The sequence below is a fragment of the Acanthopagrus latus genome, chromosome 12 (genome assembly GCF_904848185.1).
Source record: "Acanthopagrus latus isolate v.2019 chromosome 12, fAcaLat1.1, whole genome shotgun sequence".
In the NCBI taxonomy this organism is placed as follows: domain Eukaryota; kingdom Metazoa; phylum Chordata; class Actinopteri; order Spariformes; family Sparidae; genus Acanthopagrus; species Acanthopagrus latus.
In genome coordinates, this window is record NC_051050.1 from 9,789,456 (window position 1) to 9,816,717 (window position 27,262).

General features: G+C 42.2%; 1 protein-coding gene across 4 annotated transcripts in view; it reads right to left on the reverse strand.

Annotated features, from left to right (window-relative positions):
• plppr1 (phospholipid phosphatase related 1) overlaps positions 1-27,262 on the reverse strand; it is a 62,970-nt gene continuing 35,708 nt past the window's right edge. For 2 of the 4 annotated variants that reach the window (XM_037118228.1, XM_037118227.1), the window contains 5 exons: positions 16,290-16,422; positions 12,321-12,571; positions 8,344-8,520; positions 2,485-2,616; positions 1-1,169 (listed from right to left, as the gene is read on the reverse strand). In XM_037118228.1, coding sequence (XP_036974123.1) covers positions 1,107-1,169; positions 2,485-2,616; positions 8,344-8,520; positions 12,321-12,571; positions 16,290-16,422 — 756 coding nt within the window. In that variant the 3' untranslated portion in view covers positions 1-1,106. Of the gene's footprint in view, positions 2,143-2,484; positions 2,617-8,343; positions 8,521-12,320; positions 12,572-16,289; positions 16,423-27,262 lie in introns of all 4 variants that reach the window. The other 2 variants (XM_037118229.1, XM_037118230.1) reach the window with 2 other exon arrangements.

A 27,262-nucleotide genomic window follows, 5' to 3' on the forward strand; every position in this document is an offset into this window, starting at 1 on the left:
TGTTGCTACTGACTATTTAATTTGTGGACAAACCAAGAAAAAAAAAATATATATGTAGCATTTCAAATGAAACACTATTTTTTTGTTCTCAAAGTAAAAGACGAGTATAATCACAATGATAATGAGTATAGTTCAAATCAAGAATATCTATAAAACATCTTGACTTCTCTCTTCATGCTGGGCGTTATCTTCCAATGGGAAAATGGAGTCACAACATTGCATCACAATCCACTGGTGGGTCGGGGAGGGGGAGGGGAGCCTCAAGGAGGAAAAGTGAAGCAGGAGTCATTAGCCTGGTTTCCATTAACAGGGCTAGCCAGGGGCCTTAAGTAAGTCACTCGGTTTCACTCCAAAGAACATTTCTGTCTCTTTTTTCCTTTTTCCCATGTATTATATATAGACGCTTTCCATTGGGATTTTCAGTTTAAATTTAATTGTAAAGTCGTACCAGTGAAATCTTCAAGTAGATCTGGCACAGGCTAGCCCCACAAGACCTCTCTGCAGGAAAATCCTCATTAACGTCACACTGAACCAGGAAAACCGGGATGAAACACACTCGTACAAAATTTCAACCAGTCATATGTAATTTCTCAACCCAGTCGTCAGAGAAATTGTTGGAAGCGTTTGTTCTGTAAACCACAGACTAACATTTCTTTATCTTGCAACTTTGCCTTTTTATAGGTTCAATTCCATCTTGTGCCAATGCTGTGCTTATGATATGGATAGGTTGAGGCACACAAACCAATAGGTTAGGGTTAGGAAAATATCATGTTTGGGCTTACAATACATGTTGTCACCACAAACGAGGCTGGAAATGTCCCAACCTCTCGTCAAAAATACAAATGTTGAAACGCAGTCTTGAGCTGCAGTCGCCTGTTTTACCCCCATCATCCCCTCCACCTCTGGATATGAAAGTTAGGCCATAAACATGTAACGTGAACATGATATGACACACAGCCTGTAACACATTCAAATGTGAACATGTCAGTGGTTTGCAGAAACTTTAATTGCCAACATTTTAACTTGGTGACTGGGCTGGACATTTTCATTGTGGTTGACAAGTTGGCACCGCAAGTGCCAAACACCGTTTTCTGACTTGGAGGATGTTACTGACTCTTCCTTGTCGTTTCCTCCAAAGGGAAGCGAGGTCGTTCCCCGAAACACCTAAACTGATACCAAAACATATCCAGGTTTACAGCAGGCAAACAGGTCCAAATGGATCATAATAGTCATACAGATTGACAAAAATCTTTACAAAATATGACCTGACATGGTCAATTAATGTACAGAAAGAGATAATAAAAAGAAGGATTCTTTCTTTTTTATCTGTACAAATGACAAACATCACAGAACAACAACATCAATATTTTTTTCCATAGCAGATTTTTCAGACTGAGGGAGGATAGATGTGGTGATCGACGAGGCAAGTCACCTGACAGGATGTGATGTAAAACAGAGTGAGTCAGCTGACAGGAAGTGTGCACGTTTAACACTGTCAGGGTAGGCTACAGCACTCGCTCATACAAAATGTACAAAACACCGTCCTCTAACTACAAACAGCACACCTTGGAGGGAAAAAAATGTCCCATGTTTCAAATGGTTTCAAGAATCTGAAAAAAACAATCTGTGCTTAAGGTTGCCTTGTGATAGTTTTGCCACTGGTGCGATCTGTGTGCCTTGGCCGGTTGGATTGAGCATGGCCCAACTAGGTGAGAACCATTAGAAACATGTTGTATTTTGTCCCCTTGGTGAATCAAACAGATATATCAGGAGTGTTTTTTTATTAAGCAATCGGAGCCACGTGGCATGCGTCCTCGTCATTGTGTCTGGAAGTGCTGTGGAGACGCAAACGTGACCCGGTGCTGCCCCCTTAGTCATGTGACCTCCGTCATCGACGCCGAGTGGTTCTGAAATTGGACGTGGGAGGGGGGATGGAAAAGAGTGGTAGGAAAGGAAAGAAAAAGGGACAGGAAAGGGAAAAGGTGTGGAAATGAAAAGGTAAAGGTAAAATAAATCAATGTCAGCCCATATCAGGAGTGCTCTGTGTGAGGTTCTCTAAATGTTTCTGTGCACTGGGTACGGAGGACAGGGGTGTAGTGCAAAATGTCATGCCTGTATGTTCTTCTGAACATAATGTCAATGCTTTGTGTAGAAAGAAAGACAGAAAGAAAGAAAGAAAGAAAGAAAGAAAGAAAGAAAGAAAGAAAGAAAGAAAGAAAGAGAGAAAGACAAGAGGCATGGTGAATCATGTAACTCAATCTTCCCTTTCTCCATGGGAATTCTGGGGAATGTAGGAAATTGCAACAAATTACAGTAAAAGAAAAAAAATTACATTAGACTGATTCAAACGATCTGAAGTAAATTTTTTTTTTTGTTTGTTTTAAGCTCACTGTCCTGAGGGAGCGCTTCCAACTAATGGGAAAAGATAATGTGCATCATGGAGATTAAGTTCTTTGGGATGCCAGGTTAAGTGTTTAGAGGTACCTGTGCGCTGAGAGTCTCCAGAGGGCTCTCTACACGTGGGAAAGTCATCAGAGGCAGTCCGCGGTAGTCTTCAGTTTTCTGCTTGGCTGCTGCACTGTGGACGCCTTTGAAGTTGTTCACAACACACACGCCCTGTGAAGTGCGGGGACAGTCCAACATTAACAGCACAGTGGGCTTTACCATGACACAGGCCGGCATGGAGCTGAAACATCAAGGGTTCATTCTGAGGATGGGAAAGTTATTTCCAGCGGGGACGTTCTGACCTCATGACTGCTGTGACTTTTAAAAATATAATATGGACCCATCAAGGGTCGCAAATGTATATGTTTTTTGTTTTTTTTCCAGTCCTTCCCAAAACTGTCCAACGACCATTCATCTGACAAAGTATTGTATTGTTACGACAAGATTAAAAGTCTACAACCATGCTAACGCTAATGTGTAGGTGTAACCCTGTTCATTATCTTTGTTGAACCAGCAATTGACACAATGATTCTATAGTAAACACTGATTGCACATTTCAATGGCTGTAACTGACCCTAATTTTCCTCTAGAAGTGAAGGTCAATTGCTGTCACCAAAACAGAAAGAGGCACTGTTTTCCCCGGTTGCTATCCCCAGGTAACGGTGGGAAAACTGGAATAAATGTTGAGGCTCTACGCTACAAAGAACATTTGTCCTGATGGTTGAAAAGCTGAAAAGCCGCCACAGTCCCTCCTGCCGGGAACGCTTGATTTGATTTCACTTGACTTTAACGTCAGAATCATCTTCTGAAATTTGCCTTGCATCCCAAGATGTACACAGTTTCACATTAATAACCAGAGACACAAAACCAACACCAAAACATTTATTAACTCAGACATGATGAATACGTGGCTGCAGTGCAATTATTGTGATGACTCCATTAAACATTCAGTGCCTAGTCCAGGCAGGAACGCTGAAGCCTGCTCACTTGGATTTATCGATTCAAGAGACTGAGCGACAAGCAAGCTCCACACACGACATGCGTGTTTTACACAAAAGATTCATGGTGATCCGTTCAAGAGTTGCTGAAACATGTCGCTCAATCCCGAAAGATGTCAGTTCGCTGGTGGTGTCAGGAAAAGTCAGGGAGATCATTAAAATCCTTTGGAGTCATGCTGCTAACATGACTACAAGTCACGCCTTGATAAAGACTCTGTACATCAGATACTATTCACAGCTGCAATGCACTGCAGGCTGTCCAACAATTTTATCACTCTCGCTACAATAGTACGCATAAAATATGCATATTCATCCAGTCCCTTAAGACAGATTACTTCCTGTAGCGCCTATTATGAGAGAAAGTAATGTTATTTATCAGCTCTAGCACTGTTATCTGAGGATACACCACAGTTTAGCATTAGTATCAACATTTATCAATGTCACTTAACGTCTGTATTAAAATGAGATCTCTTCGAACTTAAATCAGACTGCTTGCCAACCCTTGTGACACTGAGATATTAGGCTCCGGCTAGAAGGAATTAAGAGCACCCATGCATTTTTATTTTTTTTTTTGGGAGAGATGTGACCATATTTTTTACTTCAGAACAGTTATCGCTCCAGTAGGAGGTTTATATGGGAGTAAAAGCTCAATCAAACATTGTATGAGTCTACAAAATGCAGCCATCCTTTAATGCAGTCAACAGAGACACTCAGGGGTGTTCGTCTTTGTGGCATGGCACGGCGCCCAGCAGGCACATTGAACTGAAGCCTTGATTCTTTATTCAAATATCTGTAAAGATTCTTATATATTACACTTATTTATAAAATGTTTTTTGTCCATCAGTCAGGTTCGTCTACTGGTACAGACAGGACCAAGGTTGCTGCATTTCTGCACTCCTCCATGGACTAGTTAATCAAAGGAGGCAGCCCGAGGGAGAACCCCACCCCCAAGCCCCCGCCAGGCCAACCATGCCCTGAGGCAGTGGCAAAAGAGAAAATGAAGCGGGGCGATTCACTGCTAGAAAATGTTCAGGTATTCCTTGTTTGTGGCAGTTCATGGACAGTGCTGCTCTAATACTTCCACCGAGCAAATGAATGAATAACAGCTGCCGGGGCCTGACTCTAAGGACGACACTCCAGCGTCGGTGTTTCACAAAAACATGTGAATTCTTTACAAAAATGTCAATCACTGTGAATCTGAACTTTAAGTTGATTAGGCTCAGTTGTACGGGGAGTCAAAAATCTTCAGTTACACACTGACACTGTTTCTTGTTTCCATGACTGTTCTCATCTACCCTTGGATGGAACCTGTCCTATAAGACACAGCCATCCTGCTCGTTTCAAACACATTTCAGTGTGGTTTCCACTTTCTTGTTTTCACTCAACTGTAGCGCATCCCCAAAGACCGTGGAAGACTGCTTCCTTTCTATTTTTGCAACTTGTCATCCATGCTAAGACAAGCTCAGCCCAAGCTGCCATCTATCGTCTCAGGTAGGTAAAAAAAAAAAAAAAAATTGCTTGTTGCCATGGAAATGCTAAAGAGACAAAATTTGAGTTTTCAAGAAAAAAGTTGTGTAGTTTCTTGCGACAGGATCCGATTTCATACCAAAAAGGGTTGGTCAGACATCCTTTTTATGGCAAATCTACATACATTGAAACCTTTAGGTTTAGATAGAGAGCCATTCATAAAGCTGGTGTGGAAGTTTCATATACAACATTAACATTAACCTCCATCACATTTTTGCCATTGCCAAACAAGTTAAAACAATGCTGATGAAGCCGATCCATGCCAGGTAAATGTCTTTATTTCGTAGTTTACTGGAGTGTTTAGATCTGATGAAAAGTTTCCAACGCACCCAACAACGGAAAAATAAAGGGAGAGCCCCTTGAGCTTGACGCTGTATTATTTCACTTCCGTCTCTTCAGCAGTGGCAATTACTACTTTATAACTGACATGTTCTCTATTAGAAGTGGTTAAGTGGTGTGAAAAAAAAAAAACATTTTATTTTTCCACCGTCCAGAGTCTTCTGGTTTCTCTTTTTGAATGGCGATGGCAGACTACCGCCACCTTGTGGTAAGTTTCTACCACACTTGGGTTGTGTTCAAGTGTTGGCCAAAACACAAGCAACATGAGGTGACAGAGCGGTCAGCTTTCAGTGCCGCTCCTTCTTTGATGTTGGTTGTAGTGTTTCTGGGCCCTAAAACCTTGCAGGTTGTCAGCATGTGTCTCTACTTTGTCTTGGATCAAGTGTCCACCTCCGTCTCCTGCTAGGATTTTACCAACATCATCCTGCGGCTCCTCGACCAAGTGCTTAACACTGATCCCTCAATCTGCTGGCAGAGTACAAACCTCTTGTAAGACCAAAGGCAGCGGCTCTTTGATGAGTCCATTTAGATCTCCTCTCTGTGAGCACTGATAGCACAGGGATTTAAGCTATACCTGCTGTCTGCTCTCTTTCTACCAATTCATTTCCCTCAAGATAGCAGTCCATCAAATCGCCCCAGTCTTCAGATGACAAGACCATGATAAGCTTCACCAGGACCATTTGGTAAATGTGTAATGGAGAGGAAGCACTCCTCAGCTCGTGCTTTGCTGATAATAAGGTGGAAACGAGCAGGTTCAAAGCTGCCCAGGTGATGATTGACTGTCTTGCATCCATCTTTCCCTGGAGATCACCGACTCGAGGTATGTCAATTTTTATAGGGTTGATCACTGAAAGCTTATATCCTTCATTAAAACGTTGAGGGTGGTGTCTCCTCCTTTTCATGTTTCAAGGACAAGCTGCTTGGAGTTGCTCACACTGCACATCAATGCCTCATCTCATGTGAAAGACATTAACAGGCATGACTGCTGCTAATCACACAGGAAACTCTCTAAACATCCAACAGGCTTTTAAGCCATCATCTTGCACTGCCACTATGTCTGAAGAAACATGTATTTCTCAGACCAGGAATACAACAACTTTAACATACACAGATGTACAAGGAGTCTTTCCATGTCTAATGCAACTCGTCTTCAGCATGTAGGTCCAAAACAATGTAGTTTATGAAATATTAATACATTACATCTTTGCATACCAAAATTTGGTTTATGGTCTGCTCACAAAATGTTAATTTGTTTATTTTGGTCCCCACTGAAACCCTAACCCTAACAAATACCAGGTGGATTGTGCCCAAATCAGGTCAAACAACAACTTTAAGGCGTCAAAAAACACCTTGAAGATTCCACAGGTAAATGGGTTAATTGATAGTATCAGGATTTGGTATCAAAGGTGCCTCCTTGAAAAGGCTCAGTCACTCACCAGCATGGATGGTGCGAGGTTCACCACTTCGTGAACCCCTGATGGTGCATATAGTTAATTTGCCGGAGATTACATTCTGTTCTGATTTACTTTTACTCAGCATCCTAACATTTCTCTAACTACAGCTGCTTAAAATTGTAAAAACCAACAAGTTTTAATGCTTATTGTCCAATTTTACAGTGGCTTTTAATACAATTTTTTTTAAAAAGCCAAATCATTTCTAATGCTTTCACTCATGTTAGTCAAATGAATTACTCAGCCTTGCCTGCACTGAGTTTCTGTTATGCAACTCATGTGTTAGCATATTATGTGTCTCTGTCACGGTTCCCATGCGTTTGATCACAGCGGTAAAAGACCCTCTGAGGAGTTTCCCTGTGAACACATTTCACAAGGCCTTTGTTCCCTTTGTTGGAATAAAAAAAAAAGCTATGACATCAGCCACCAGCAGCCAATGAACGAACAACCATCCCTGATTTCCTCTCTCCTCAGCCTCCCCTCCATTTCTCCTCTTCCCTTTCCTCGCTGTCAGACTCCTTTCCTGCTTTGAAGCTCGGGGCTCAGCTGCAATTACATGTAATGAAGCCTCTGAGACTGTTAAATACATCTTATTTGATTTGTAAGGGCTTCCCTTCACCTTCTTTTCTCCATGGTGGGCTTTTTCAGCTTCAGCCCCCCCATAACACAACTCTAATTTGAGCTGTAATCCCCAACCAGCATGTAGGCAATCAGCAAAAATCTGATGCTGATAAATCTGTTTTAATTTTTAGTGGAAGCCTGGCAGACAACACACTTCAGGGGCTTAATCTGAGACATTATTTGCTTGAAAGGCCAGTCTGGACAATTTGCACCGATATGTTCAATAGGACACATAAAGACCCCTTAAGATAACAACAGTTTGTCCCTTCCTCTGGAGTACAGAGCTAGGACTTATTAGATCACACTCTGGCTTGTTCCCTCCATCAACTCTGAATTAAACACAACCACCATTAAAAACTAATGTTTCTGTTGGCCTTTTCTCACTGAGCCCTTTTCAAAACTGGAGCAGCTTGCTGATCTCAGTGAAAATCCAGGTGCCACCTCAGTACTTTTTGGGCTTTCTTCTCTTCTCTCCCAATCAACTAGTGCATCCTTACCTTTTTTCCCTCCACCCGAACTCACCTGTATCCAAACGGCCTTCAGGATAAGATGATCATAAAACCTGCTGCATTCTGGCTCACCTCAAATCAATATGCATGACTGAATTGATACAATACTGACTGGATACCTTTCCATACACTGTGTAGCCTTAGCTTTAGCCTTGTCACTAAAGATCAAAATGTAAAATATACAGTTAATGTGATGTTTATGAGAATTATAGGGTTGTGTCCCTATAATTCTCATAAACATCACATTAACTTGTGTATCGAAAACAGGGGCTGCAGCCTGAATTAATCATTTAATTACTGTTTGGGGTCAGTTCCAAAATGAAGCTGGAAATTACTATTATAATTTGAAAATAAGTCATGACCAGAATCCACCTCAGAAATAATCACCTTCCCTCCTCCTCTAATCTCCACTCGCACATTTCCACAAACTTTTCATGCTTTCATTGTCCTCACCAGAAAGAGAGCAACCGCTGATCCCAGTATGAATCCAGCCACCACGTCCGAGCAATGGTTTCGGTACTCCGAGACTCGGTTGAGGCCGGTGAGAAAGGCTGAACAGAGCGTGCCCAGACAGAGCACGGGCTTGGCCAGGCGGCTGGACTTGGTCTTGATGGTGCTGGTGATGTACATCTGGAGAGGATGACAGAAGGCAGAAAGAAATGTAGGAAGTGAGATTTTCATGTCATTATTAATTTAGAAGAGGGTCTAGACGGGGAGCTCGGAGCACCACGGGAGTGTTGGTGTTCACACTTAGGCACCGGAATACTGGACCAGAACCTGCTGTCGCTAGCGTGTGGTCATACTAACAAGATGAATAGACAGCAAATAATCAAAACTGTTGTTTCGTTATGGTCCGCATTTTAGTCAATTTTGTAATATTTTCATTTGAAATTCCTACATATTGCACTTTTAATCCAGAGATAGGCACACAGCCTGTCAGCTGTGCCTTTAAAGCAGCTGTCGGACCTTACGTAAGGTTGTGATGTCACAACTACACAGTCGCCTACCCCAGGATAACTGTGGTTGCAAAAACAGTGGCAGAGCAGATGTGGGAACATGGTATGTGGTGCCTGCTCAGGCCTGTGGGAGATAACCAATCAGAGCAGACTAGCTTTACGGGGGGGGCCTTAAAGAGATGGGCACTAAAATAGAGTGTTCAGACAAAGGGTGAATAGAGGTGTAGCATTTTCTTGTAGACATCCGAAAAGTATAAAGCTGAAAATGAGCATAATACAGGAGCTTTAAATCAGACTAGAAAACTATGACTGTATTAAGGAGTACAGTTTCTATTTTCTGTGAACCAAAGGTTTATTAACAGGAGCCCCTGCTGAACTCTCATAACTGCGTAATGCAGAAAAACTGGAGGAGTTCCCACAGAAATAAAACAAGATATTTTACCATTTCATGAAAGCACAAAGCCTCCATTGCACAGAAAAACAGTTAAAGGAAGATGTCAAAAACTTACATCATATGAGTGAAATAACTCCCCAAAACAAAGAGGTTTTTTTCACAGGGAATAAAAGATAAACGTAATAAGGTCACCCTTTTACCTGAGGTGAAAGTTGTGAGAAGTCTTTCAGCATTTAAAAAACAGACACTCAAGTCTTTCCCCATATGTTCTCATTCGTGAACTTTTACCCTCCTCCCATGCCAACCAGCAGGTTGCGCGTATCAAATCCTTTTTTTCATCAACAACCTGCCTTTGTATTCCTCTCGCTCCCGCTGATATAATCTGCACTCCTGCTTTCTTTCACGTTGCAGCAGCTGATCCCCACTCCGATATCAAATAGCAGCTCTTCAAAAAGCCATTGCTCGTGCATTCCCCCAGGCAGTTTTTTAAAAAAAAAATTTAAAAAACGCCCGAACCCGCCATATGCTTATATGAACTATTCCCTGACACACTTTTAATAAATATTAGGTCCCTCCTTGGCGATTCGTCACTCAAAGACCCAGAGGTGTCATGTAGCACCTCTTTCACAGCGCATGTTCCTTCAAGTTCAAAGCTTTTTTTTTTCTTTTCTTTTTTTTTGCATATCTAGTGAAAAACTTTAATCAGTCTGGGTTAAAAAGATCCATTCCTTTCAGAGTGTTGTTTACACCAAGATGTACACTAATTACATTTAGTCCCAAATGAGTCGCTCTTCTGCCAGAAGTACTTTTGATATTGATTCTTAATTAACTGTGCTCAGGTTGCGCTGAAGAAATCTGGAAATCTGGTGGAGAATTTCAATATTTGTTCCAACTGCGCTTGAGCCAGTAGGTACTTGTGCTTCGGAGAATATTTCTCACGCTGTGTGGCAGTATTTGCATTACAAAAAGTACATGTATGTACAGATAAAGCTTTAAGCCTTGATTGGATTTTTAAATCTATTTATCAACAACACAAATTTCGCAAACAACACACAATTCAGACTACAAGTGTAAACGGTAATTAAAGTCTCGTCTTTTTGTTCAGCAGTTGAATGGCCCTTAAATCTCCAAAGTTAAACTCATGAATGCCTCGAGGTTACAGGCTGCATCATCCTCAGAGGCAACCTCTGTCACCCTCTACCAGAAAAAAATCAAACATGATATTATCACACATTTCATACTATTGAATTATTGACTTTAACATGTGTGAGACAGCAGGTACAACAATTTGATCCAGTTCACAAAAACATGAGTAGTTACTAAGGAATGACAGAGGGACGAATGAGTAGTTCCTGAGAACAGTCTTCCCCTTAAAGAGTATTAAAAAAGTATTGGTAAGGTAATCATGAGGTACTGCCGGACCACTAAGTAGCCAGTGATGTATGATGTAAAAGAAGAGTGACTAACGATTAATCAGTGAGTAATGACTGAGTCATTACTGGCTTGTGCCGCTCAGTGGCTGACTCACAGTTACTCAGGAACAATTCATGACGAAAGTAGCTGTTATCAGATGTTGAACAAGGAGGCTGTTCTTTAGCAACAGGATTCTCAAAGGAATGCTTCTGCAGACCCAAAGATCCAGTGTAAATATTTGAAAAATCACAAAAGGGCAGCATATCCAGACCATATCTCATTTGTCTGTTTGGCTCACATCACATCAAGTAAAGAGAAATGTACCGGATCAACAGTTCAACAGCAGCAGATAATGATGAGTTACTGGAGAACACCCCGGGCATCTCCCAATTACCTCACCATTACTTGCCCTTTTTATTGATCATGAAGGAGAAGTCCGTCCTCTTGTGACTCATTATCTGTTATATAGTCTGTGAGTCGGAGTCACGGTGGGAATAAAACCCACAGCCACCCACTAATTCTATCGAAATGATAGACGAACAAAAAATATCGGACCCAAAAACCAAAGGTGAGGTGGGAGTTGCTGATCAAAGGGGGAAAGAGAATGTATAGCAACTGGCCCAAAGGCAGAAAGCTTAAACACTCAACCCAACTGATGGTGTTGATTCCCTGAAAACCACAACCAGCTGAGGGAGAACATCACAGGTGCACCCAGTAGCTTCTGATTACCTGTGAACTAGATCATGAGAAATCTCTGTTCACATCAGGATCTTGGGGAATCTCTGATCTGTCCATAACAATGTGCTGTGCACTATGCGTCAATATAGAAGAAATGTTAGGTGGCATTTAAAGGTTTGTTTTTGTTTTTTTTGTTTTGTTTTCTTAATTTTTTTTAGGGGGGGGGTGTTGTATTATTATCTTTTCACCATTGTAAATATAGCCTTTCTTTTGTTTTGAGTTTGACGTTGAACAGTTGTAGTGCACCTTTAAGTTGTTCTAAAGTCAGAAAGTGAGAGGAATAAAAGTGAGGAAGATTAAAAGGGAAAGATTGTGAATTTCACAATGCCGTGTGGTAAACGCAAACAGCAATCCAACTACATATGTAGCTCTATTTGCACGGATATGATGTTACTGGGGGATGTCTGGATTTGTGCTTGAATTTTCTGACATGATTGAAATTATGTCAGAAGCAAAGCATGTGTTCTTCAGCAGCCACATTAACAATATTGTTTAAAGTTGTTTTTCCCACATTCTGCCTATACATGCTTACTCTCAGCTCAAGTGATGGATGCTTTGCGGCTGTACTTAAACATGACAACCTTTTGTTGCTCCTAACCTCTTTTTGACAGAAGATACCGCACTAAAGCTCTCCAGGCAAAACTAGTCTGGTATGAATAGGTCTTATATAATCCATGTATTTGAGTGAAATGTTAAGTGATTTTTTTTTCCCCCTGATGGTTGAAACTTACTCACAGTACAACGCTCACTTTGAAGGTCCACTTTGTAAGAAAGCTGATCTCTGAGTCTCATTTCCAGCCCGTCACATACCGACGCTTTGAGATTGTCGGTCGGATCAGCCGGCATTCACTCCCAAAGCATCAGTATTGGACGAGTTGGAAGCGAGACTCAAAGATCGACATTCGTTCTCATGCGTTACTCCCCCTTACCGTCAGATAAACAGCCGAGTAGACACTTAGCGAAGCGTCCTTGGAAGGGAACGACCGGCGCGCGTTCTCCACGATGATGGGGTTCCCCGTGCAGATGTTGCCGTTGACAATAAACTGGTGATTGAAGCGACACTCGGTGCCGGTGTAGTTGGGCTTGCAGACGGACAGGAAGTAGGGCGAGAGACCCCCCGTCACCACCTGGCCTGCGTTGACGAAGATGTCCGTCGCGAACAGGCCGAATGCAAACACACCTGCAGGCACACGGACACACAACGAGAAATTATAGCAAGTAAAAAAAAAAGCAACATTAAGATGAACTCCTCACATCATGGTGCAATTGCCACAAAATACCAGGCTGCAGTTGGCTATGACTATCTGGCTCCCAACTGTCGTCATGCTGAGCTAGACCCTAGAATATCTAATGCTACCATTACACTTATTTCATTGTTGCAAAAATTGAAAAACATTTTTATTTTTTGTTTGGGTTTTTTTTTTTGTCTGGTTTGGATGTTGCACGAAGAGAACAGAACTGTTGGCGTTAAATGAAGTTAAATTGAAGGGAATGGAGAGTGGACAACAGGCGGGGAAGGAAAAACATAAACACTTAGAAAAAAAAATAGCATCTAATATGAATGATTGCAGTGACAATTTCAGCCCGCCAAACCCTGACCGGTGTCTGCGTCTGCATTCCTTTTGGCTGTGAAATATGAATGCTGATTATCTGGCCTGCTTAGCCATGAAATTACTCTGCTTTGTATTCTCATCCCGGGGAGGGGAGGGGTCCGCAGAGGGGCTGGGGGAGGGTGGGTCGTTGTGTGCCTGTTGGGGGCACAGGGACACGATTGTGTGAAGGGCATTGAGGGGAAATAGAGAGGGGGAATTAGGGAGATGGGAGGGAGAGAGAGAGAGAGAATCTAAAAGCCTGGATGATCCTACAAATTTCACAGTCGTGAACGGACGGAAATATAAATCGCGAGGATTGCCTAATGATTTCTGATGAGTGTTTTATGAATTGAAGGGGTATTATTTGAAAATGAACAATGCCAGGAAAGTCCAGCAGACGACCCTCTTTACTGGAACAGATAGCGGAGAGCCTGTCAGTTTGCCCAGTTCTGCTCAAGTCATGTTGAAAAATGGACACAAAACTCCTAATGTGACCACTGCAGTTGGATGTCCCGTAGGCTCTTTTTTTTCTGAAAAAAGCAACACACGTGTCTGAGGTTTACAAACCTAATCTGTAATCGTGGTGTGAAACAGAAGAAACTCGATCGTAGGCCATCTTTATACGATCCAATGTGTTTGACAAAGATGTCCGCAGCTGGACTCGATCCCACTTGGCTCCCTTTGCAGAAGAATTACTGAAATCTGTTCAGTCAGCCCCGCTCGCTTTGTATAAACTGAAAAGCCTCAACCAGCAAGTTTACCTGCTGGTTGAGGCTGACTGAGTTTAAATCAAGGCAGATGGTGTGGTCAGCCAATCAGGATCCAACCATGCCGGAAAAAAGACGCTTCCTTTACATGCATGTGCATGCCTATTTGGAATTTTATCCCTATAAATAGCATTTATGTTTGAAGAATATGCAAAAGAAAAAGGAAAATCCGATAACTTTTAACCGATATGGCAATTGTGATAGGAGTCATGATATTAACGGTACGGGTAATTTCACGCGCGTGTGCAGATTTCATGTAATTATTTGAAAATTAAGTTCGAATAATATAGCTAAGGTGTTGAGCAATACTTGAAGAACATTATGCTGTCACAGTGCAGTTGACATGTGATTTTTTATTTTTTTTATGTAGATATAAAGTGTCATCGCTCCATCATTTTATCCCTATAAACACTGGTGTTTTGTTAGAATTATCACATGAACTGTTGAGTAACGGATCCAAAAATGTGTCAGGTGAGGTCACAGTGACCTTGCGGAGGTATAATGGTGCTGTTCCCTTCCACCTGGAGAATATGATTTATGGGCCAGAATATCTCTAGCACCAAAAAGCTTCATTTTATAACACTATATGGTGACACAGTTCAACATTAACACTGCAGCTCCAGAGATGTGGATACTGCATTTGGCCACATTGTGATTAACAATATTAAAGTAGTCTTCAGCCCCAACACTAAAGTATGTTACTGTAAGGCAATGTAATTCTACTCAAGGGTTAGGCGTCCGCAACGATGTGCTCCTAAAAGTGGTCACTGGATCATATAAGCCAAGTCAACTGCCTCCCGAGTACACTTGAGGTAAACACACAGCGGCATGATCTGGACATCATCCCCACATTATGCTACACCGCTGTCCTATTTCACTATTTCCCAGCGTCAACGAGCATCAGCGCCTCAGAAAAGCAGCCAATGTGTCATATTAGCTCCACGGATCACGTTCCCAGTCACCACGCTTCACAGCTGCTAGCGTCTACACCAGCGGAGGCCGGTCTGCAGAGGCAGGGGAGGGCGCTCGTCCTCTGTTTTTCCAGAGGCAAGAAGAGGGAGATCAAAATATAAGAAAAGCAGAGTAAGTGTGAGAGTAATTGGTCGGAATAAACCATTGCCAAAACTCAGGATCATTTATAAAACATTTTTTTTGCTCTTTTGCTCTCGGTTCTTTTGATAAATCCTGTTTTGAAATCCTAATTAAAATGCTTAAACAGCGACAACTGCAGTCTGGTCGACCTTCTTAACCTCATTTCCAAAGTCTCTCTCATTTCACCCTTCTTCATCCATGTTGCTTGTATTCTCTGTTGGGGCTGCCCCCCTTTTTCCTTTTTGTAGGATAAATTAGTGCCTTGGCAGTTTTTTTCCCAAACAGGAAGCTGGAGGTGTTTTATAACATGAACAAACCAAATCCTCATCTGCTGAATCATCAGGTTTACTGGTGGCTTTTTGCATCGGAGCTCCCCTCACAGGTGACTGACAGCACCCACATTCAACTGTCAGCTTAGCCGTGATGTACAGCGTGTTGCTCCCTGGTTAAACGCTTTACTGTGAGACCAGAGGGAATCCTGATGCGGCAGATGCATGGTACACTGAGATGTTATAGCTGCATGTATGGCTCCGTGCTAAATGTAACAGCTGGAGACGAAACTTAAATTGAACAGAATCTGAATAAAGAGTGAACTAGAAGCCACTGAAGCACTTTATTCTCACTGCATTATGGAAGGTGATGTGATCACTGAGGTGCATTACGCACATGCAGCGAATAATGATGTGATCACTTAGCTACTGAAGAAACACAACAACAAAACAAAGTCAGTGAGTATGAATCTCTGCACTGAACAGGTTTAAATCATCAAAACAATGCCTAATTTGTGTTCTTTTGGTCCAGTGAAGCTGCACTGAGGTGATGCGCCGTGCAAACACTGATCGGATTTCACAAGAATGTACCGCTTGGTGTTGAAGGGAAACCGAATATCTCCAGGCCAGTGGACGGCGTCAGGTGTGGTGAGATCGACTGACTTCCTGTTGCATCAGGGGACGTAGGCAGTCGCAATTTGTTATGAGCACAGAATTCTTGCAACAGCCTCCTCAACTGGAAATGCCAGTTCGAATGACGCTAATTTTGTGTCATTTGAGTTGTTCCCACTATGACCAGGTGTTAATATCTTGTTAAGAAATTGAAGTTTACAACAAAGTTCTCCTGACTACTGTTCAAATCATTTTTTTCCCCTGCTTTTTGCTTAAGCGCTACTCAAGGTTTGAATTGCCAATGTAATGTACTGAAATGAATGTTTGTATGACACCAAAAGGCCAGTTAGTATTCATACGTGCTTAGCCGGTGGATAGTCTTATAGCCGCTGAGTAAAAAGTTGCACCAAAGTTGACATTTTAAAGGGCTGCGGCCAAAATAACAAAAGCCTGAATTTTGCACCCCAGTTTACACGTGAAAAGACAGGCACACACATCCCTGACGTGTGAGCGTGCTTGTTCATGACAGCGTGCACCAACCCGAGTTGGAGAAACAAAAGTCTTACCTATGAAGCGTATGATGCGACGGACAAGGGGGTTGAGGTAACAACAGTCTCCTGTCACGATGGTTTTCTCCTGGGCCAGGAGAGCTTCCCTCGTCGACTTCATCACGTACATGGACACCTCGCCGATGAAAATCTGCACACGCGCATGCAGGAAACACAGGAGGAGGAGCAGATTTAGAACGATGCAGGGGGAAACAGAAAGTGAAAAAGCATCAAACACACACGCACAAGAAAGAAAATAAAATATAAAGTTAGGCATCCCATTATGCGGCAGAGGAACATTTTGGCCCTGTCTGGCCTGTGTACATAAACCACTGTGTCTTAATGCAGCCTTTCTTCAGGTCCATTATATTGTGGGCATTACATCAGGTCTAATGGAAAAACTGCTGCTGGACACACTAAATGAAAGTCGTTGCAGGCTGCCTTGGGTGACGCAGTCTGGCTCAAAAATATGTGTGTGTTTATGAGTGGCACTGTGTGCGTGTGTGTGTATACATGTGGTTTTTAGACTTTGGTGTATATACGTGTGTTTTTGTGTTGATAAAAGCTGTTTGCTTTCAGCCCCAGGACAGGTAACAAAAGTCCTGTTTTCCTCGATCCCTCACGAATGCCTTTTTATCATCAACGTTTTTTGTTTTTTGTTTTTTTTCCAGGAAGGCAACTCTAATCTATTTTGTTCTTTGAGTCTACAAGCGGCGAGAGCAACAGATTCTGTTGTCGAAGTTGGGAAACTCGTAAAACTAAGAACAAAGAGGGACTGACAGCAGTTGCATGAAGCCCGTGTGAACGTTTCACAGCTCTTCCCTGGATTCAGCCCAGCCTGTATTAGTCGGCATGAAGGAGGCTGAATTCATTTTTTCAAACATGTTTTTTCCACCCGATGATGGCTGACATAAAGCATGCCAATACCAAATCAAGCTATCGTCAAATGCATCACGACAAAAAATATCCTCTGATGCATAATGACTTGGAAACGTCAGCCTTCAAAGGCAACATCACCGGAAAAAATACCTTTATCTTCAAATAGACTGGGTCTATAGAAGGCAGGCAGCTTGTATAGTGTAGGGTGTTTGGCTGTACAGTCGTGACAAATCAAAATTCACACTTAACGGACAAAATTTTACTTAAGGCCATAAATCTTGGGTTGTTTATGGGAAAAATTCATGATCTCAATGTAGACAAAATTATTCATGCGTCTCTTTCAGCATCATGTGCGTAATGCTTGATCAAAGTCGTGCATATGCAAGCAATCCACAAACTAAACATATGACACATGCTACATCCGAAATATAGTTCTGCCATGAAGACAGCGCAGATATACCCTCATCTCCAGTGATTGACATCTTCTGGCAAACCTTTAAAGGTCCTATATTATGCTTATTTTCAAGGTTCATACTTGAAAAAATGTTTTCATGCTTTTCCATTGTTCCAGCACCACTATTCAGTCTCCGTCTGAACAGTTTGTTTAAACCCCTGTCTCGCCCCTGCTCTGATTGGTCGGCTGTCACAGGCCTGAGCAGACACCGACAACTGTGTTTACAGATCAGTTCTGCTGCTGTTTTTTTTTCCGACCACAGCCATGATATATAGCATATTCAAATAGCAGCCATTTTGCTCTGACCTGATTCTCAGGGAGGGAATCTTGAATTCTGGGATAATGTTAAGCTGCTGTTTTCCAGTTCCAGTTGTATAAACGCAGGGAATACGACAAAATGTTACCATTTCACCAATTTACCAAATCTGCAGAAATCTAAAAAAGGGACCTCCGGCCGTATTTCAAGGTACAACAACATATTTGATAACCCATTTAGCTAGCGTAAGAAATCAACCTCTTCCTGGCTAACATTACCCTAAATGTTTCCAAAATGTGCAATGATATTTAAGAATGAATTTACTCCTTTCCTATTGTATCCTGTTACACTATCAAATAGTAATGACAGTGAGGAGTAGTTGAAAGCTAAAGTCAGCTGCTGCCTCATGAAAGCTAATCGGTTATCAAATAGGTTGTTTTTCCTTCAATATGGCCTGACATCCCTGGATTTTCACCATCCACTGGCTTTTCAGTCGCTGGTCAATCAGAGAGCAGTGAAATTATAACAGTTTGTCTGATTCTCCATGTCTCCACCCTACACGTCATGTCATAGGAAAATGGCTGCCACCAAATATGGTTGGGGGCTGTGACTGTATAGTTGCGACATCACAATCTTAAGGGAGTCCTGACAGCCTGTTTGAAGGCATAGCTCATGAATATGGGCTTGATTGAGCGTCTTAATACTTTAACAGATTTTACTGTATATTACACTTACAGTAGGCTAAAGCAATGGAAATCTTACATTCTCCAATACAGGGGCTTCAATATAACTAGTGATTACAAAATCATGTCCATTCAGGTCCCTGAAACACTGCTGATCAGTGAGTCATTTCCTGATACTACTCCAAAATAATGACTTTCACATTTTCAAGCAACTAGTAATTGCCTTCAAGTATTCCTCTCACTAGAGTCCTCCTCAGCACTGAAAAGGTTAGACGCCGTTGACTGATCATCTTATTTCATGACATGTAACCTCCACTCTCCAAAATACAAACTCGTGAGAACTGCAAAGAGCTGACTGAAAACAGCTATCTCCAAATGCGCCACGTCAGAAAACCGAGGAACAAACTTGGCATTCAACTGACGGGCGGGGCGTCTGAGCAGAAAATGAAAAGGTTGAACAACAAACAGGACACAGAAATCTTTCTCAGGGTGCTTAATTCTTTAGAGTAATTTGCCTGAGACGAAATGAAAAGAACAGAGTTCTGGTTCCTCTGCCGTCTTAATAAGGCTGACCCATCCACAGGCGTAACAGATTTATGGGTGCGCTGGTCCGCAGTACCCTTGAAAAGTCAATAAAATACTGGGCCTGTGACATTAAAATGACAGATGGTAACTGCACACAGTAATTAGGAGTACCTTTTTTTGTAGGTGTTCACCTCACCTACATTTTTAAACACACACATTAAATGTGTCCAGCGGAAAACCATAAATGATTCATGGTGCTGTTTATCATACAGCCAAAAGTAGAGATGTCCGATCAGAAAATAATCAAGCAGGCAGCCTGATTCCCTAGAGAGATCTCATAAATCCATCTTGAGAGAGGTGACTGCCGGTTTGAAAACAAAGATAGTGGCTCCTCAAGAGGTTGGCATAGATTCTGCTAGCATCCGCTACATCAGAACTGGAAGTATGTTTAATTAAAGATCTGCACAAAAGTCTTAGCGTTGAATGGGATGGACAGATGGTTCAACTAATCACCTGCCATCTATGTTTTTTGGAGTAATTGCCCTTTTCTAAACTGTTCTAAGTGCAGCCTTCCCAGATAGTCCTTTATGTAAACCATCAGGCATGTCATGTTAATGACCCAGGGCAGCAGAAAAGTGGTCTTGATTCTTTAAGTTCACAAGCTGGAGTAGCTTTTAAAGTTGAATGACACCTAGTTGGAAATATTGCATTCATCAGGCTATCTATTCTGTTCTTTTAATGAATCTTTCAGTCTATCAAATGTGGAGACATGATCAAAAAAAAAGTAATATCACAGGTCTCCATAAGAACAGCAACCTCTCACATCACCCAACACATAGATGTTTTTGCCTGATAAACAGAAATCAATTCAGTTGTTAAAACTCTTGAGTTTCTGACTGGTCACTTATGACTCAGGGCATTGAGTGAGAACCTAGTAAGTAGTGATTATCAAGTGAACACCACCACACCTTAGACACCCATCACTGGGGCAAAAAACTCAGCACTTTTTATTAAACAATGGTTCACATTTTGTGAAAAGGGGACTATCGGCATAATGTTTTTACCGGCCTGCAAATGCTGTTTGGTTCACTCTCACCACTGCCATCTGACGTTTGCAGCAAACACGTTCTCATCATCCCACTTCATGCTCACAATCCTGCAATGAATGACTGACTGACAAAGTTGGCCACTAGCTTGGGAACACTGGCGCGTTTAGCAGCTTAAGGGCCAGATATTTCCCAGAGGAGCGTTAAAAAACAGCCAAAAAGAGAAAGAAATTAGACTTACACTCATTCAGTGGCCAGACACACAGCTTCAAATGAATGCTAAAGTTGCTTAGTGTCTGCCGGAAGTGTAAATAGGCAACTGCTTGCTGCTTGCTTTTACACGTTCACTTTGAGAATTCGTAAAGTTATTGTGTTTAAAGTTTATTTTGCTGCCTGAACTGAAAAAAAAGGAATTAATTAACGGTCCTTTAATGCCTTTTTAATGAGCTGATTTTTTTTCAGTATTTCTACCAAGGAACAAATTAAAAGGAAGTGAAATTAGCCATTAAGGGCCAAAATTGGTATGGAAAAATGCCCTGGTGGCGCGAGGCTTCTTCTGTGATCTCTCTGCCTGAAGAGAAACTTGTACAGTCAGGCACTAATCGGGGAAACTGCTCCGTAAGAAACATTAGTCCCTACCTGTTTCTGTTGGATCCACACTTGACATGTACAACACCCTACTATCTTGATCTCGTCTCCGAGGGTGAAGGACTGACTTCCTGACGCCTGTCCACGGCTGAACGGGTTTATGGAGCGTCGCAACGAGTACGACCCATCTAACCTCCACAGCCTCCCTTTGGTCCCACCATGTGGAACATTCTGCATAAATTACTGCCTCTTTGCTAATTGGCCAAAATCCCAGCCATGTCATCATTAATTCTGACTGGCTGCTCTTATGGTTTATGACGCGTGCAGCGTTGGATATATATATGTACGGCATTGAGCACAACTCAAGCAACTGACGCAGCATTATTAAAGGTCACAATTAATAAAAGTTTGGGGTGGTGTACAGACGGGGTGAAGAGACTGCGAAACACAAAGGCCAAACGTAGGCGAATGAGAAAGAAATGAAGGGAATGCAAACATGGGAAATGTACGGCAGTGTTAAACTTGCTGACACGGCCCTCTTTGAGGAGGGGTGTGAGATCAGGGACAAGCAGGATAAAGGATGACACGGTTCGTCTCATTAGGATTTAATGGGTTTTATGTAAAACCACTCACAAAAAATAAAATTGTCCTACCAGAAGAGAAAAAAGGACATAATCACACTGAAAAGTAAGGTAAAAGAAATGAATGGTAGGAAGACAAGATTTAAGCTTTGAAGGGACAGTTCACCCCCAAATAAACCTAGATAGTTTTCCTCTTATCTGTCGTGTTACATATCCATCTACAACTGCCAACCGTATAATTACAAAGGGAAGGGTGCATTTACTCCTGGACGAGAGGCTACCAGGCTAAGCTAACTAAGCTAGCTGCAGCACAGTGGGAGAAAGCCATTCATGTTCTTTTCTTCCATGAGTAGATGCACGCTTTCTTTTGCGCTAATGATATGGTTGGTGGATTTGGAAAATAGGTAGAAAGAAAATACCTCCTCTATGAAACTGCCAATCATGATAACTGGGAAAAGTTCCTGTCGGAGCTGATGAGTTTACTGTGGAGTTTCCATTATGTTACAGTAAAGGGTGACGTCTCTACAGACGATATCTCCAAAACACAGCAACTCACATCCGATCAGTCTGTATGGATAAACATATATCATGTCACTGCAACTTTTTTGACCAGATGTGCAAAAATTGGTAAGCATGAAACAGGAAGTATTCAGTCAAAGTCAATGTGGTAGCACTGGGCAACAGGAAGTTAGCCTTGTGTGACAATAATTCACGAGAAATGTCCCGGTGTGGTTTATATCTGACATACAATATACGTAATGGCCACATGATAAACACAGGAAGTGAAATATAATTCCTTTGTGCGGCTCCCGAAACACATAAAAATTCAGAGCCGTATCAGCTGCCGCACACCCCAGAGTGCAGGAGGCTCAGTGCTGCTGGCAGCTTTAATTGTTTTTTTGTTTTTTTTTGTGAAGTAAGCAGTGCAGAAGAGTCAAAAGTGCTAACAGATGCACTCTAACCAAATCAGCTGTAAATAATATTGTCTGTCACATTTCCTGGCCAATCAGAGCACTCTTCCAGATTTTGAACCAATTTATCTTATTGCGTGCGTCAGGGTGTGTGTGTGTGTGTGTGTGTGTGCGTGTGTGTGTGTGTGTGCGTGTGTGCATGTGTGCGTGTGTGCGTGTGTGCGTGTGTGTGTGTGTGTGTGTGTGTGTGTGTGCGTGCGTGTACAGGTGTGTAACACTAAAGATTGCTGATGCATCTGCACACCAATTAGCTACAGGGAGAAAATATGAGCTACAGGAAGCATTTTATTCTTACGATAAAAGAGACAATAATTCAGATCTAACTCCGGCCTAACATACTGCTTATAATGCACTCAGTGTTTGGAGCCGAGAGCAAATAATGAAATGTCCCGGACAATAAACATAAAAAAGCGGAGGAGCAGAACAGTAATATCTCATTACAGATAAATGGGTGGCGTGTGTCCAGGAAACAGACATCTTTAACAATCACATCCCTGATTAAGTGCCTCTTGAAACTAGGATAGAAAAGGAAGGTGTCCCTGTGCGCAGTTCAAGTGTCTGCCAGGGCCAATTTGATAACCTTGACCTGTCAATCTCTGAGATTGACATCTTTACAACGTTTAACTTTTGTAAAAAGTGTATGTCGGGTGATCCTGTCATTGTGAAATACTGATATTTCATGTATGACTATCAGTCCACCGCCAGAGGCCTGCGCTATACTGTCGAACTCTGATATCATTATGTACAGACGTGTGCTCAACAGGAAGGGTCAGTGTTAGCTGGTAAAGTTCTTACATATTGCACTTTTAATATACCACTTAGATTATCTAAATGTGTAATTTGTAAGAAATTACCAACATTTAAAGGTAGCCCCAAAAAAATAGGAGGCAGCATAACTGCTCACTGCAGGCAGCTGTCGATCAGGGGTAGAGCCAGCATCTTGTTATCAGAAGGTTGCGGGTTCGAATCCCCTGGTTTGCATGTCGAAGTGTCCTTGGGCAGGATACTGAACCCCAATCTGCTCCTGATGTGCTCCTTGACACCTTGCATGGCAGCCACCACCATCAGTGTATGAATGTATGAATTACTGTAAGTCGCTTCATACAAAAGTGTCTGATAAATGCCCTAAAACGTAAACGTAAAATGTCACTGCTGCTCACTATACCGGACTTGCAAGTTAGCTTTCTCAGTTAGCTTTGGAGCTAAGTGACCCTATTAGCTGACGAGAGTCTGCGCACACTGTGAATATTTTCACATCTTATTCTCTGGAGTGAGGATTTATTTTGACCAAACCGAGGGCTCTATTGGTGCGTTTCATTTAGTTTGAGTGGAGTTTGAATGAAATGTGTGTTTCACGAGGAGTTAACAAGGCAATTAAGCTTGGTAAAACAGAGTAATACTTGATAATGTTAGCTCATTTTTTTTATAAAACTAAAACTCTGGCCATATCTTACACTGTAAGAACACACAGCATGAGTAATTAGGAGAAATTTGGAAACAATGGGTGATTGGAAGAGACAGATTTAGCTGTGTAGTTCTGGTTGGCTCACACAGATCACCAAAAATTGTATTACTGTTTTGTGCAAAATGCCTGATTGACACTAACCAGACGTGCCAGATGGTTTGTTACACAACATCACAATGAAGTTGTTCTTGGAAACTGTTTGGAAAAGGGCAGGCACTTGAAAAATACTTGGTGGATGATTGGATGAACCGTCTGTCTGTCACGTCCAAACTTTAACCAATCAAGATGAACCAAGATGAACAGTGGGGGAATGCTCCCACCAGCGGAGCGGAGCTGGTTAATCAAACTTTCACCAAGGCCAGTCGGGAGAAGAGCAAAAACATCTGCTCCATCGAGAAAAGATCCAACGCTTAATCAAATATACTCTACAGGGCTGATATGACAGATGCTAGAGCAGCTTTGCCTCTTTAAGAAGCTGCCATTGTTGTTTTCAAATGAACCCTCGCTTCTCCCACTGCTCATCACACGTAAACCAAACCCACAGCTGGAAGTAGGTGCACAGTTTGAAGTAAGATAATCCAGCTTCCATACAAGGTAATATTATCTTACCATGTGCTACATGTTTGTACTCAAAATGCAAATAATTGTATGCCATTGTTTATTTTTGTGAAACACTCCCACATCTGGCAGTGTTGGATGTGAGCTTATTATGGTGTTTATCACAATGAGAGCAATCTTAAGTAAGCAGTAGTTATTAGTCATCAAACTGCATTTAAAGCGTGAAGCTTCACAATACAGTATGTTTAGTTATCTGTTACTATGTCATATATTTTCCTGAAAATCCCTTAACAACTATCATTATGTCTGCACTGATCTGATGCGCGACTGGAGGCCACATTCAGATTCATGCGCTCCATAATTAAAACACACCGAAGCCTCCGACCGTGAAGCAGATTGTATCTGTGGTCCTTCACATATGGTCCGTTTTGAACGTGAAAAAAAAAAAGAATTATGAAATTAAACAGACACATGCAAACAAGTCTGCAGGAGGCGTTCAGAGTATATCTGACATGGGTTTAATAATGAAGTGACCCAGAGGGGGCCTGAGACATATGGTGCCTGGTGGAGTGTGCAGTGGTTGGCGTGAACAAGCGTGGAGCAACACTGACATCTGCTGGCGGGATGTGGCGACTCCCGTGTGAAGCGTTCGAATCAGCGACGCGGCCTTTGCCCTACATTCATGTGCAACTGCCACTCAGCTTTATAAATGAATAAGTCTGATCTTTTTGGGGTACAAAAAGCTCTTGTAGACCCTTTTCATTTAAGTTATTCTATAACGTTGTAGCAGGTACACAGCAGGTGTAGTCAGTAACATTCACTAGGGATAAACGCGGTGTGAGTTGGCTCACTGACATGACTGGCTGATGCACTTAAATGACTGAGCCATCGTTAACGGTATGAATTAATTACATCTGTGCCTTTTCTGAAGCCACATGTCAAAATGAACAGAGTGTGATGAAGAAGGTCTGTTGAAGCAAGTTCCCCGCTATTGTAAAAACTGCAACATGCTACGTATTCAGCTATGTAGTATATTGTTTTGGAAGCAGCTACACACAAAAATTGCAAAATTAGACGCCAATCAAAGTACTTAGGAATGTCACGGACAGTTACATGTTTACAGACAACAGCATATTTTCTTGGCCAACTCTGAACAGCCCCTTCACTTCATTTGTGTGTTGCACTGTGTAAGAATGGTGTCCAGGGTAACTTGCGACACCACATGGTGTTTTTTTTCCTGCATGTTTTTAGAGGTTTCCCTCCAACACACCTGATTCAAATGAATGCGTCGTTATCAGGCCTCGGCAGAGTTTGACGATGAGCTGATCATTTGAATCGCGTGGGTCGGGGCGGGGAAACATCTAAAACTTGCGTGGCAGATCGCCCCAAGGAGCGGATTGAAAAACCCTGGACTAACTAAAGAATACAAAACACCCCTCGAAGGGTAAAATGCAGGAATGATGTATTTATTCAGTGCATTGTGGAGTCTGTTTCACAGACGTAGATACTAACTGAGATGGAGCAACGTACAAGAGGTGCACAGAGTCTTACCTCAGTGCCTCTTTATCACAGACACTGACTGCAACCTGTCCATGTTCATGTGTGCCATCATATCAGTGTGTTGCATGTTTTAATAAAAATGTTGATATTTGGCACCAGAGTATCCAAAGCTCCATCCATTTTGTCCCAAAACTGGTATTTAGTATGCACACTTGGTGGATTTGAGTATATTTTGTCTGGTCTTTAAAAAACTCAAAACTTGCACACGTATTTGTGCGTTATATCTATTTGGGATGCTTTTTATCATTTTAAAAAGTACTGCTGGTATGATGGCCCTTGTGTAAAACTGAGCTGTCATGCAGTACAAGCACACACACATGATGTTTGGAATTGTTGCTACATGATCAGAGAAAGAAGAGAAGAAGTGCTGTGGTATTCCATTTTGCTCAAACTATAGAAACAGAAAGCACCGCACCACACAGAACCGCTGACTCCCGGTGACTAATGCTGCGCTCCATTGCACTCCCAGCACGGAAAAGTGCAAAGTAACAGTCATCCGAGTCGGAATTCCGAGTCGGAAGCAAGATCCGCCAACCGACAATAACCCAGATGACATCACAGCAGTATGGCAGCGCACATGGTGAACAATCTCTTCATCATTTTTTACTTTATAGTGTTCTTTGTAGTTGTCATTTCCCCTTTCACTCAGTTGATCCGTGCTCAACAGAAGTCTTCTAGAGTATGTGTTCCGAGCCTACACCTCCTGTCTTTTCTTTTTTTTTTTTTAAAGTGCTTCTAACTGTTGAATCAGCTGCTGCAGTCGCTTGTGAAGTTCACAGACTTGCCTTTGAAACACCCGTCTGCGGCAGGCGTCCATGTGTTTCCGAGCAGATGGGATGCTTTGAGATTGCGAGTCGGAAAACACCGCGATTCACGTTTGATCGGCGTTTGCCGAGTTTTACAGCGCGATCGGAGTTTTTGTCCACAGTGCAGCGACAATATGGCTCCACTTCCAGTACACAATCTGTTCGTGCAGCCATACGGCACGCGACAGTTTAATAAGACAACAAAACAAATTTAGGCAAGAAAAAGGCAGCGCAGCAACGGAATATTGGTTTGTAGTTTATCAGCGCTGTCTAGTTTAGACGGTTTTTATCGGAATTCGGTGAGGCGGCCATCACTCGGTACGAGAGAGAAAGAGTGGTGACTGTGCACAGTGTGTCCGTGAATGTGGGCACACGAAACACTGACATATACAACAGCCCTTGAATCCACCAGATGGTGTGTGTGCAGTTAACTGGGAGGTTAACTGCAAAAACAGCAGAAGAGAGAAATTTACCGTTGTTCAGTTGCATTTAACAACCAACGTCGAAAATCTGCAAAGTTCCTGTTAGTGGTGGATCTTATCATTCGATGTCGAGATTCAGTTCCCGTCGGTCAGTTCGGCAGGATGACTCGTTCATGTAGTTCGTCGCGCTTCCAGTA